The sequence below is a fragment of the Juglans regia genome, chromosome 2 (genome assembly GCF_001411555.2).
Source record: "Juglans regia cultivar Chandler chromosome 2, Walnut 2.0, whole genome shotgun sequence".
NCBI lineage: Eukaryota > Viridiplantae > Streptophyta > Magnoliopsida > Fagales > Juglandaceae > Juglans > Juglans regia.
The window spans coordinates 16,581,507-16,594,822 of record NC_049902.1 but is presented as its reverse complement, the minus strand read 5'-3'; the positions used below and the strand labels follow the sequence as shown (position 1 = coordinate 16,594,822).

Sequence of the window (13,316 nt, the reverse complement as noted above, 5' to 3'; positions counted from 1 at the left end):
TGTAGTCCTTTAAGTGATATGACCCTGGGCGTCTGCTGGCGGTCCCCACATAAGGTCCTTCCCATCGTGGACTTAACTTGCCCTCCTCCTGGGTCATGCCTCCAGTTTGCTTCAGCGCCAAGTCCCCTACCTTGAAGGAACGGAGCTTGACGTGTTTGTTGAAATAGTGCTATGTTTCCTTTTGTTGGTTGCCATCTGCACTTCTGCCTCTTGCCTTCTTTCTGCTAGGAGGTCCAGTTGCTCCTTCAGTCTTTCAACGTTGGATCCTAGTTCGAAGTGTTGCACTCAGTAGGTCGGCACCCCTACTTCCACATAGATCAGTGCCTCACTACCGTAGGTTAGGGTGAATGGCATCTCCCCTATAGGAGTCCTGACAGTTGTTCGGTAGGCCCACAGGACCCCAAGAAGTTCTTCCACCCATCTTGCCTTTTGGTCCACCAGCCTTTTCTTCATGATCTCGAGCAAGACTTTGTTGGTTGATTCGACCTGCCCGTTCAACTGCAGGTGCCCTGGGGAGGAGTATTTGAATTTGATCTATATCTCAACACACCATTTTCTATAATGGAAGGAGTCAAACTGTCAGCCATTATCCATTATGATGCTCTTGGGAATGTCGAATCGATAGACCATCGATTTCCACACGAATCTAGTGATAGCCGCAACGGTGATGGTTGCAAGAGGATCCGCCTCGACCCATTTGGTGAAGTAGTCAACTGTCACAACCACAAAATTTACTCCCCCCTTAGCCATGGGAAGAGCAATGCAAAGGGTCAGAGAGACATAATGGACGTTTGTTCTTCCGACGGGCAATGTGGCACAGACACATGTTCCTGGCACTTCAAGCATCTCTTCACGAAGCATTCCTACTCTCGGAGGGAATGAGGCCAGTAGTACCCTGCCCTCATCACCTTCGCTGCCAGTGCTTTTGTAACGCCCCAAATGAAAGCCCAAACCACATGGCCTATACTCCAAAAGGATTAGTCAATGATACAATTGGAGCCCCACTAGAACCTTATAAAGAGCAAGAACTTCTCCTTCCCAAGCAATGTGGGATCCCATATACCACCTACCCTTATCCATATCATATGGAGGTATCACAATCTACCCCCCTTAAATTCCCGACGTCCTCATCGGGCCTGTCCATTGTAGGTGGCACGGCTCAAGTCCCATATTTCTGGTTGGGATAGGCTCTGATACCATTTGTAGCGCCCCAATGGAAAGCCCAAATCACATGGTCTATACTCCAAAAGGACTAGTCAATGATACAATTGGAGCCCCACTAAAACCTTATAAAGTGCAAGAACTTCTCATTCCCAAGCAATGTGGGATCCCATATACCACCTACCCTTTTCCATATCATATGGGGTATCACAACTTTCCCCCCTGAGTGGCTTCCACACCTCATGCACCTCAGCTTGCATGTACTGGGCTTCATCCGACGAGACGCACGTCAGGAGGGGTTCGACGAAACCCTTCTTGTACAGGACCCCTTCTACCATCGTGAAGAGTGCCGCTTTGTTTTTAGTCTTCCGTGCTTTTTCTTTGTCGCTCCGAACCTCTCTGGTGTTGAGGTACTTTATAATGTCTGCTACCCATTCAAGTGCTCCAGCGCTGACCGCCGAGGCCTCCATCCCTATTGCGGGGAAGTGTATCGCCCGAGCCACGGTGTTGTCGGGCAGGTTCAAGCTCTCTTGCCCTGAGGCCGCTCGTGCAAGTTTGTTGGCCTTTTGATTCTCCCTTTTGGCACTTGTTGGATATAGATGTAGCGGAAGAGGTTGCATCCTTCTCCTACCAGCTGTAGATACTTCTTCAGCTTTTCACCCTTCGTGGCAAACTCACCTCTCACCTGACCAACCACGAATTGAGAATCTGCCTTCACCTCGATCTCTATTGCCCCCAATGCCCTAGCCACTAACATAACGACCAACAACGCTTCATACTTAGCCTCATAGTTGGTCGTCTTGAACGCGAGCTTGATCGCATACTTGTGTTCCCCGCCGAACTCCGTGATGATGTGCACACACCCCTACACCCCCTCCAGTCTAGCAAGATGAGCCGTCAACTAAAACCTGCTATGGCTTTCCTTGGGGTGCCCTCTGTACCTCCTCCGAGAAGTCAACAAATTCGGTTATGAAGTCGGCCAGTACTTGTTGTTTGATGGTTGTGTAGGGAAGGTACTCGATATTGAACTCGCTCAGCTCAACCGCCCAATTCATCAGGTGGCCTGAAGTGTCCGGTCTTTGCAGGATCTTCTTGAGAGGGGTATCCATGATGACTTTAATCAGATGGGCTTGAAAATATGGCTGCAATCTTCTTGAGACGATGACTAATGCGAACGTTGTCATGTCTGTTCGCGGGTATCTCGCTTCAGCTCCTCGGAATGCCATGCTTGTGTAGTACAATGTTGTTGGCAACCCTCTTGGTCCCAGACTAGGACTGCCGAGACAGTGTGAGGTGACAACAATAGGTAAACTGCTATATCCTTTCCTGGTCCCACCTAGCTGAGGAGGCAGGGGATGCGTTAGGTACGCCTTTCAGTTCGTCGAATGCCCGGTCACATTCGGTGTCCCAACTCTAGGCTTTTCTTATGACTTTGAAGATGGGCATACACTTGTGGTTGATCGAGCAATGAACTGGTTCAAGGCTACTACTCATCCTGCTAGCCTTTGCACTTTGTTGATGTTTCTTGCGAGAGGCATGCCCAATATTGCCTCAACTTTCTTTGAATTGGCCTCAATTCCCCGCTCAGAGACCATGAAGCCTAGAAACTTTCTTGACTCCATGTCGAAGGCACAATTTAGTTGATTGAGCTTCATTCCATAGTGTCGCAAAACTGCGAAAGTCTCTCCCAGGTCGGCCACATGCTGCTCGGGCTCCTTGCTTTTGACAAGCAGGTCATCAACACACACTTCCATGTTGTGGCCGATCTGTGTTTTGAACATCCGATTGATTAACCTTTGATAGGTGGCCCTAGCGTTCTTTTGCTCGTAAGGCATGAGTCAGTAGCAGTAAAGTCCTCAATCCGTGATGAAAGCCATTTTGTCTTCATCTTTTGGGTTCATACGGATTTGATTGCAACCTGAGTAGGCGTCAATGAAGTTGAGTAATTGGTGGCCTGCAGTGGATTTAACAATCAAGTCGATCCATGGTAGATGAAAACTGTCTTTTGGGCAAGCTTTGTTCAAGTCGGTGAAGTCGACCCACATCCTCCATTTGCCTTTCGATTTCTTCCTCAACACCACATTGGACAACCACTCAGGGTAGTGGGCTTCTCAGATGAATCCGACGATCAACTTCGTCGGCCATGGAAGCATACTTTTCTACACTGAAAGTCCTGCACTTTTGCCCAACTTTCTTCACTTTTGGGTGGACGCAAAGGCAATGCTCAAAGACAATTCCGAACATTTCTTTGTGACTACATGCGAACACGTCCTAGTGTTCAATGAGGAGTTGCTTCATTGACTACCTCAACTTAGGGCCCATCTTGGTCTCGATTCTCACTGTGCGCTCGGGCTTTGTCGAGTCCATGGGAACCAGCTCTAGGGGTTCATTTGGCTCCACCTGTCGAAGGGTCTGCTCATCTCGGACCTTCTCCGCTATGCTCAAACAAGTCTGGACTAGGTGACAATGTTGTAGCGATGCTCTCTTCTCCAAGAGTTCTTATGTCCTTCCCCCCTTGCTTCAACTTCTGCATGTAACACTCTCGAGCGAGCACTTGTTTGCCCCTAACCTCACTGACTCCTGCATTGGTGGGGAATTTCATCTTTAGGTAATAAGCTGACATTATCACCTTTAGACTGTTCAAGCTGGTCAACCCAGTATCGCATTGTACGAAGATGAGGCTTTGACCACCAAGAAATTTGTCATTGCTGCAGTGGTCCTGGGCGTTTTCCCCGCTAGGACAGACAAAGTGATCACGCCGACTGGCTGTAGTACGTCTTCAGTGAACCCCTTAAGCAGCATTGGGGCTGGTCGTAGGAGATTGGGGTTGATACCCATCTTCATGAACGCCTCTGAAAACAACATATGTCAGCAGAGCTGCCGTTGTCAATCAGGATCCTTCAGGTCACGAAGTTGGTGATCTGCATGGTGACCACTAGTGCATCATCATGTGGGTAGAGTACCCTATCTTCATCCTCTTTGCCAAAAGCGACAATGGCGCTCTCCATGCACCGTCTCTGTTTGGCGTCAAGTCTCACGGTCACAAACACCTCCTCATACTGGGCCCTATGAGTGCGGGCCTTTCGCCTTGATGAGGTTGGACCTCCACCTGTGTATCCCCCCATGATAGTGCGGATTTCTCCTATGGGGTTGTTGGCCAGGCTGGGGCCCGACGTGGGGCCTCTTCAATGCTTCTCTCTTGGCTTTGCATCTTTTGGGAATTGCACTTCGCTACTGCCTTGAGCACCCAATGATTCAGGGCTCCAGGCATCCATCTCTCGAAAGGTATTGAGCTATTAGATTTTCTAACTCGTCCATTCTTCGTTTCAGCGTGTAGCAGTCTTCGGTTTTGTGCCAGTTCGTCTGGTGGTAGGTGCAAAATCGTCTATCCTATCGACTCTACTAGCCAGTTTCTTGCGGGGCTCTTTTCTATGATCAGGCTCGAGTGAGCTTGGCCTCCACTATGCGCCCTTGCTGGTGCGTCTTTTCCCAGCCTTGCATCCTGCTGGCCTTTCCCTTGTCCATCATGGATTTTCGAGTGTCTCGCTTCACTAGTCCTTCTACTAGCCTTCTCCTAGGCACTATTAAAGCCCAAAGGATATCCTTTGCACGGTCCATGAATTCCCACAGCATCTTCAGGGTTTTTGTTGCCAATTATGCCATAAACGGGTACTTTGGCCAGATACCTTCTAACAAGGCGGCCAAGGTGATCTTCTCATCTTGATCGTCCGTTATCATGCTCTCCTGGTTAAACTGGGAGAGATGTGCCTTCAGGTTCTCATCTTCTCGTTGCTCAACAGTTAGAAGGTATGCTGCGGGTCGCCTTCTCCTTCGGCTCACCATGAATTGTGTCAAGAACAGGCAGGATAGCTCTCTGAATCCATCGACAGATCCTAGGGGTAGTGACCTGAACCATGTCCTGGCTGCGCCTTTCAATGTCATGTGGGATAGGCTCGGCACACGACTTTTCCCAGGAACCCGTGCAAGGTCATGTGGGCTTTGAATGTTTCCAAATGCTCAAGGGGGTCATTAGACCCATCATACATCTCCATTTGGGGGACCTTGAACTTAGGTGGAAGGGGAGTTGCCATGACCTCTGCGTTGTACGGTAGGTTTGTGCTGGTGAGAAGCTGGGCTATGGAAGACGATGTGCCCATCCTCTTGGCCATTCCCGCATATCGTGGTGCATTTGACTCCTTTCCCCTTCAGCCGCATCTACCTTTGGGGCACGTCTGGACTCAACGTGCTCGTCCTAGCTAGGGCTGACCTCACCCATCGGCTTGCCATTCGCTCTTCGCAAGGCCTCATTTCTTGTTGAAGGCTTCCCACCTCTGTCGTCAGTTTCTGTGGGAATGGAATCTCTTGAACCCACAATTAATTTGAAAACTCACCCAAGAAAGCCAAAATCAAGCCAATGAAAAATTTATACTCGTTGAGGAACTCGTTTCAAGAACTTAGATTATATGAAAATCAAGACCCATTGAAGAACCTGTCTCAAAAACCTAAATTATAAGGACGAACGCCACAAAGCTTGTGATTTGCCTTTGATAAGTTCAAAAGTTCATTCAAGAACAAGAGGAGATAAACTCAACTCACAATGAATAAATTCATCAAATTTCATAAACTAATTAAAATGAGGCTACAAAGAGTATTTAAAACAAAACCTAATTAAAGCCTACTATCGCAGGCAACCAAAAATAAAACCTATACTCCTAAAAATACATGTAGTAGTAGTGCAAGTAAGGATCGTTCCCACGGAGAGTATTTAGCCTAGTTTTTCTGCTACATGAACAAGGATTGTGAGGGGGGGTTTGAGTATAACGAAAACAATTTTAAGAAGAACAACAAATAAACAATTCAAATTAAAGTATCGAAATCAATCAAAAGAACAAACATTGGTCTAATTCAACATCCACTATCGGAAATTTACAATTGATCATCGATGCAAATGTATATTAATTCATACTTTGAATATTCACCGTTGGAATTATTTTCCTATCTCTCCTTAGTCACAGTTAATTAGAAAACAAAAGATCTAATTAACCCTAACTACTAAACAACCCAAGACAAGCGCTAAAGATTTAATCTAGTAGCCGCCTTAAGAATTACAGAGATCGATGAAGCTAAACAATACAAGCATAAGCGGTTGCATTTAATTTCGTCGAGAGTTCTTCATAAGATCTAATAATTTCTTATGCAGCAAATCATCAAATCTTAGTTGCTTCACAAATTAGAGGAATCAAACAATTACGAATTTGATATTTAATCTAGCAGTAGATTGCAACGAATAATAAACTAGTAGGCCTCCTAGTAATTAAACGAGACAATCATGAAAATAGGCATAGAAAAACATTTGATACTCAAAGCATTAATTGAACACTAAAAACAAATCAGATCTCACAGTTTTATTGATTCCGAGGTTTCTATTTCCTTCGACCAATTATGAAAGTTTAGTCACACAAAACCATCATGAAAACTGGAAGGAGGAGTTAGAAAAGAGGGGAGAGAGATGCCCTAGTATGATGATTTTCTTTTCTTTTACACATTCATCCCCTTCTTAGAATCCTACCAAATCTCCTAAAATATTCTAAACATTATCCTCAAATAACCATATCCAAATCTGACTTAATTAAGGGAAATATTAAAAATAAAACAGAATCCTAATATAACTAGGAAAGTGGTGTTTTCAAGCTGTAACTTTCGTGCACTAGACCTCCAAAACATCTGCAATTAAATCAAATATTTGAATTGCACGATAAGGCCGAACTTTCTGAAATATCAGCAGTGCAGGTGCATCAACTTCAAGCCCGACTTAGACCTATGCAGCCAGTATCTTTCAAACCTCAAAACATGAAAGTTGTAGAGCTTTGTCTTGGTGTTCTATAGCATTTTGAATAATATCAATCGGAGCTTGGATAGGAGAGTTATTTCTAGATTACAAAGTAGTGTCGAAACTGTCCAGAATTGCCCAATTAACTTCGTTTTGCATTAAACGACTCCGTTTGCTTCCTAAATAAAAATATAAGAATAATGAGTACATTTAGACACCAAATAAATATAAAAAACTAAACATTAAGGGAGAAAAATATGACACTTTGCATTCTCATCAAATTCCCCCACACTTAACTTTTGCTCGTCCTCAGGCAAAACTCAAAGTCACTTTCTCAAAAACACCAAGGTTGCTACACCATCAATAAAGAACAAACAAGCTCTTCAAAACTCATAACATATCATGAACATTCTTAATCAACTTAAAATTACTTAGTAAGCATTTTCACTCGAAGATGGAGTAAACTAAATACATGGACCCTAACGGAAATAAACACTTGACTCTCATGTGTTTGAAGGGTAAGTGTTTCACTCAATCTCATTCCAACGGAAATGATCTACCATAGGCTTGCATATCTTCTCATTCTCCACCACTGAGATCACATGCATAACACGAATCATAAGGACTTTTCAAGGGTTGTAATGGGGTTTAGGATCAAGGTGGGAAATATTTGGGAGTGTAGCTCAAAAGCCATCGAAACTAGTGGAACAAAAATGAATCAACTCAAGCTCGAATATATAAGACATGCAAAACCAATCACTCTATTCAACAGCTTCTTCAATTTGCCTTTAAAGTATTTAAACCATGTAAAACTGCTGCATTGAAAAAGAGATCGTTCAAAAGGACAAGGAACGATCTTTTATAACAACTTCCACCTTGTATATATCACATATAAACATCCCCTTTATTGAAATTTTAGGAGGAATTATGAACATAGATAGTTTGCAATATCAAAAGCAATTTCCTCCATCACTTCCTTTCTTTTTTTCTTTTCTTTTTTTTTCTTTTTTTTTTACCAAAATTACATCAACAATGGAACTCATGAATTGAGAATGAGAACATGTTCCATTTCACCAATCATAGCCATACCACAAATTCAGACACCCCCACCCTTATTTCTTGCACACTCATACATATCATAATGATGAACAATGCACCACTAGCTTTACGGCTTGGGTAAAGGTATTGTTTTTCGAGTTTATAGCTTGTAACGTGGGTTCACAATAAACAGGAAAAAAAAAAAACAATAAAGCTCAAAGGGGTTCAAGAAAGGGAAAAATTAATTACATAGTAGGCTATTTGGCTTATGTAGCTTATAACAAAGAGGGCCTTAATCATGTTCATGCATGCATGTGTCAATATGACCTCGAAGAGAATCAAGACAAGTTCTAGAGAAATAAATCCATGGAAGAATATCTCACATGAAAAAAAAATAGTGAGACTGATATGGATGTGTCAGTCTAAAGGCTCAAAATCTCACTGGCTTTGGTCTACTAAATTTAGTCACTACCATTCTCAAGGAAAATAACTAGACTAATTAATTCTAAGTTGAAAAATTACTTATTCAATCATGTTATGAATTTTTCAAGCTTAATTGAATCTTGCTCATGACACAACCAAATATCGTTGAAAACCACAAAAGCAAAAAGCAAAACTTTTTTTTTTCACAAAAAAAAAAAAAAACAAATTAAACACAACCTAAATCCCCTCCCCCACACTTAAAACTTACATTGTCCCCAATGTAAGGTGAAATGCAAAGAAAAGGCAAAAAGAACCAAAATATAAATGCGAGAATAAGAAAACAAACTCCCCTTGGGTTGCCTCCCAAGCAGCGCCTTTGTTTATTGTCGTTGGCTCGACTCAAGGCTTTCTTCTTCAATTAGTATAAATCGGATCCTCAAGGTCCAATTTTGATACATTCTCTACTTGGAAACCTTTATAGAAAGTCTTAAGTCTATGGCCATTCACCTTGAACACTTTGGAAGAGTCAAACTTTGAATTTCAAATGCACCATGAGGAAAAACATTAGTAACATCAAAAGGTCCAATCCAACGAGAACGCAACTTACCGGAAACAAACAAAGCCGTGAATGGTATAGAATGACATATGAGATAGTATGTGGCTGTAACACGTGTACTCGTGTGATTTAGGAAGTGACATGACTCGAGGTAGGATACCTCAAAACCCTGAGGGAGTTACAAATTAGGATAATCAGAATTCCCCGATGGATGGAGGATTAGTTGAAGCCGTACGTTTGCTGACTGACATGCTTAGACAACAGCAACATCAGCAAGCACATGTACCCAGACTCGAAGTCAGGGATTGTCTGTGTGAGAAGTTCTTGATCCATCGTTATCCAAACTTTTCTGGTAATGAAGAGCCACTAAAAGCCGAGAAATGGATTATGGATCTCAAAAGGACAGACGAGATCTGTGGATGTACTGAGGACCAGAAGGTTCTATATGTTGTATACCTATTCTAAGGAGAAGCTGGAATATGGTAGGATACACAAAGGCAACTTCTAGTTAGGGAACTAGGAAGTTTGGATGCATTGTCTTGGGAGAGATTTAAGGAAGAGTTAACAACGGATTCTTCCCAGATTCTATCAAACAGCTAAAGGCGCAGGAGTTCGTGACTTTAACTCAAGGTAGTTTGACCGTAGAGCAGTACGCTGCTAAGTTTATGGTGTTAGGAAGGTTTGCACCACACTTGATTTCTACTCAAAGGATGCAGGCACGAAAGTTTCAAGCTGGACTTCAGCCATGGATCCATAGCCAAGTAGCTTGCCTAAGAATAAAGAATTACCAAGAGTTAGTAAACGTGGCCGCGATAGTAGAGGCTGAGCAGAGAGGTCTAGCGATCCAGATCAATACCGAGCGAAAGAGAACTTCATTGTATGCTACTGAAGAAAATCTAGAAATGAAGAAGATGTCTACTAGACCAGATAAGGGAGAAGGCATCGAGACTGGAAGCTCAATACTGACCACGTATCCAATATGTGGGATGTCCGGAAAGAACCATGGAGGCAAGTGCAAACTTACCTTTGGACTCTGTTTTAGATGTGGCCAACCTGACCACTTCATCAGAAATTGTCCCAAAAGAGGCCGGAGAAATGGAACTGTTCCCATTGGAGATTCCAAACCAAAGCCACGACCTCCAGTACTAGCTTAAGTGTATGCAGGTACTTCTAGAGACGCAGATGCTGACGCCCCAGGAACTAAAGGAGTTGGCGCCGTCACTGATATTTTTCTAAGACCTCTATATTGTTAAGCTTATCTAAGGTTGATTAGATTACAATTGATAGTACTAGTGCATTATTGATACTTTGGGTAAGTTAAATCATTGAGGTTTATAACTTGTACGCAGTTTGATTCAAGCGAGGCCCTATTTTTAGTGATTGTGGTATTGTACGTTTAGTTCGTACTCTGAATTGTTACCAGGTGGTAAGAGTAACATTTTTCATTAAGAGTATTTCTATTCATACCAGTGTAGATATGGAATACCTTTTAGTAGTACGAGGAAGGATATTCAAGGTTGATGAATTAGTATCCCAAGTATTTGGAGTTTGTTTTGATTCGAAGGTTACAATGAAATTTGTGTTCGGAAGAGTACAGTGTGTGGGAGAAGCTTTGGCCTTAGTAGGATTCACTTATGATAATAGTTTTATCCAATCGCGAATAAATGGTTTCTGGCGAAGCACCGTGTTTGTGGAAACCTAGATTGCCCTTATATTGGAGACTTTTATATGGGGAGTAAAAGCTTGTCTTAAGGATTTACGTGAGCAGTAAGAACAAATTCTTTGGATTAGAGTCAGAATAAGAGGCAACTCATGATGGATAGAAGAGCTATGTTAATCATAAGAGAGAAACTCTTGAGTTGAGGTTAATAGCTGATCGTTTATCAAGGTACCACCTAGGAGGAGGAACGATTCGTGGTGATTATGAAGGAGTAAGCTAGTCCTAGGCAGATATAATTCCTTGAGGAAATAGAGAATGTGAATTCAGTTGTGTATGGATTAAATTCTTCCAAATTGAACTGCATGAATACTTGAAGTTTTAGATTTAGAGAGTATGCTGGTACGATTTGACCTACCTTGTGGAAGGACTCCAGTACAAATTGATATGATTTGAGAGAGAAAGAGTTAAGAATGGTAGATATATATACACGTTGTGGATAATTCATTGAATAGTGAAGAGAATAGTGATTTCTTTTAAGCAAGGAGTCAGTATCCTAAAAAGTCTAGAAGTCATTAAGTTTAGGCAGTAATCTTTGGGATTGTTATGCCTTAATGTTATAGTGATAGTCTTTTTGTATAACCATGTGATGGTTATAGATAAGAATAGTGTTGACTACGAGAAGGAGGCGTTATTTCAAGAAGAACGAGACCTGCCCCTTGGGCGTGATGAGGCATCCAGTGATGGGCAATAAGTTGGTAAGCAACTTTTTCTTTTGAGCGTATTTTATGTTTGTACTTACGTCGATTTCGAGGACGAAATCTTTTTTTTAGGAGGGGAGGATGTAACAGCCCGCTAGAAATTCATTGGCGAAATTTCTATTGACTTTAGGAATCTCGTGAAAATCCCATAAGTTTTTACGAATCGACCTATTGCATAAGTTTTAGTCTGTTAACATAGTCCGTGTTATCACTCACTATGCTGCTAGAAATATGAGTTTTATTTATTTGAGGTGGTTAGAAGTGTCAGAATGCATTATGGTCTACGCCATTACACTCAGTGGATTATTTAGGATTTTATGGCACAATCTCCTATTTTCATAATTCCGAACAAAACGTCTGTTAGAAATTGTGAAATTATTTTTTAGGGGCACTTCGAGGTTAAATTTCGGTAAAAGATTTTCACTATAAGTTAATATGAATATTTAGGAATTTTTAGTACTAAGTTTATGATTCACTTTTTCGAAGTGAATAGTAACCTCGGTAAGCGCACCAATTGCAGTGTTTCGAAATCACAGTGTGGAATGTCCAAATTGGATTGGAGAAGTTTTATTTGGACACTTGGCAAGTTCTTAGCCACACTTAGTGAATAATTTTAGACACTTGGCACCATAAGGAACGTTTGTTGGATTTGAAGGAATGAAGGTGTGAGATCATGTCGCTTAAGCAAAACTTTGTTTCATCTGCTCAACCAAATTGTGCCAGATCAAAGAGGTTTTCAATCCTAGTGAAATTCTAAATGGTGGGAATCCAATCGAAAGCCCAAAAGCATGGTTGAAATCGAAACCCTAAACGGTTTCCCCAAAACCCTAAAGTTGGCCTCTAAATATTTTCTAATCCGATTTTTAGCATTGTATTTAATCACTTGATTAAATCACTTCCACATGCTATTAATCCTTCAAATTTGTGTTAGAACATCATTATCCAACCTTGTTAACCTTGAAAAATTGATTGGGCCAAGTGATATTGGATTTGGGCTTGATAGCAACCCAAACCCTCTTTAAACCCCAAATTTTAGGCCCATTCGGTTTAGGCCCTTTAAGGCCCACGAATTTGGTCACCATAGGATTGCTTCATGGCTAAGTTTTGTACCCCCACTTGGCTGGCCAGATCTGTACAAGAAGAGCCTAGAAGGTTCTTGAAAGACAAAGCAAAAGGGCCACCTCACTCTTTCACTCTCACACTCCACCTTGAGAAAAGATCTTGGTCTGATTTTTATGAGAAGAAAAGGCCAACACTCAACCATTCCTTCAGTCATATCACTTCCCATAACTTGTGTAAGAGGCTCTTCAGTCCACTTCCCACGAAAAAGCAACTCTCCTTTACACTTTTCCTTCATAGAACACAAAAGACACTCTCGGACAGTTTTTCGTACCTCTTTTGAATGCCTGTTTCGAAGCTTTTTTAAGTGTTTCCTCGCAACTTTTCCTTCATGAAAGTTGTTTCTTTTGGAGTCTAGTTTACGTGGATATATTATTTGTTCCATTTGGAGATCATTTGATTGGTAAAAAGTTGTTTAGACCCCAGAAAGGTCATTCTGGGCGATAAACTGGAGAGTGTGTTATATTTTGGAGTTTTTGACCAAGCTAATGAATAGATCTTGGTCCGAAATTTTTATGGAGTACTGTTAACATGTGTATATGATTATTGGTTGAGGATTTGTTGCATGATTAAAAGTTTTGGTGAAATATTTTCTTAGGTCTAGAAACTTAGAAACTGGAAGAGGAAAAACAGTTTCTGTTTTGAGAAAGTTTAAATCTTTTATGGTTTAATCTTATTCCAATGGCTTTGATATTTTTATTGGAAGATCCTAAGCATCTTATATACATGTTAGAATGTTATTTTGAAGATATTTGATGTTAGTTTCGAACA

General features: G+C 41.8%; 1 protein-coding gene across 1 annotated transcript; it reads right to left on the bottom strand.

Annotated features, from left to right (window-relative positions):
* Positions 1 to 4,596: 4,596 nt before the first annotated feature.
* Positions 4,597 to 5,103, bottom strand: LOC108986961. The gene is made up of 2 exons (XM_018959776.1): positions 4,848 to 5,103; positions 4,597 to 4,742 (listed from the first exon to the last, which is right to left on the bottom strand). The coding sequence occupies exons 1-2, from the start codon at positions 5,101 to 5,103 to the stop codon at positions 4,597 to 4,599; spliced, it is 402 nt and encodes a 133-aa protein (XP_018815321.1).
* Between the last annotated feature and the right edge of the window lie 8,213 nt (positions 5,104 to 13,316).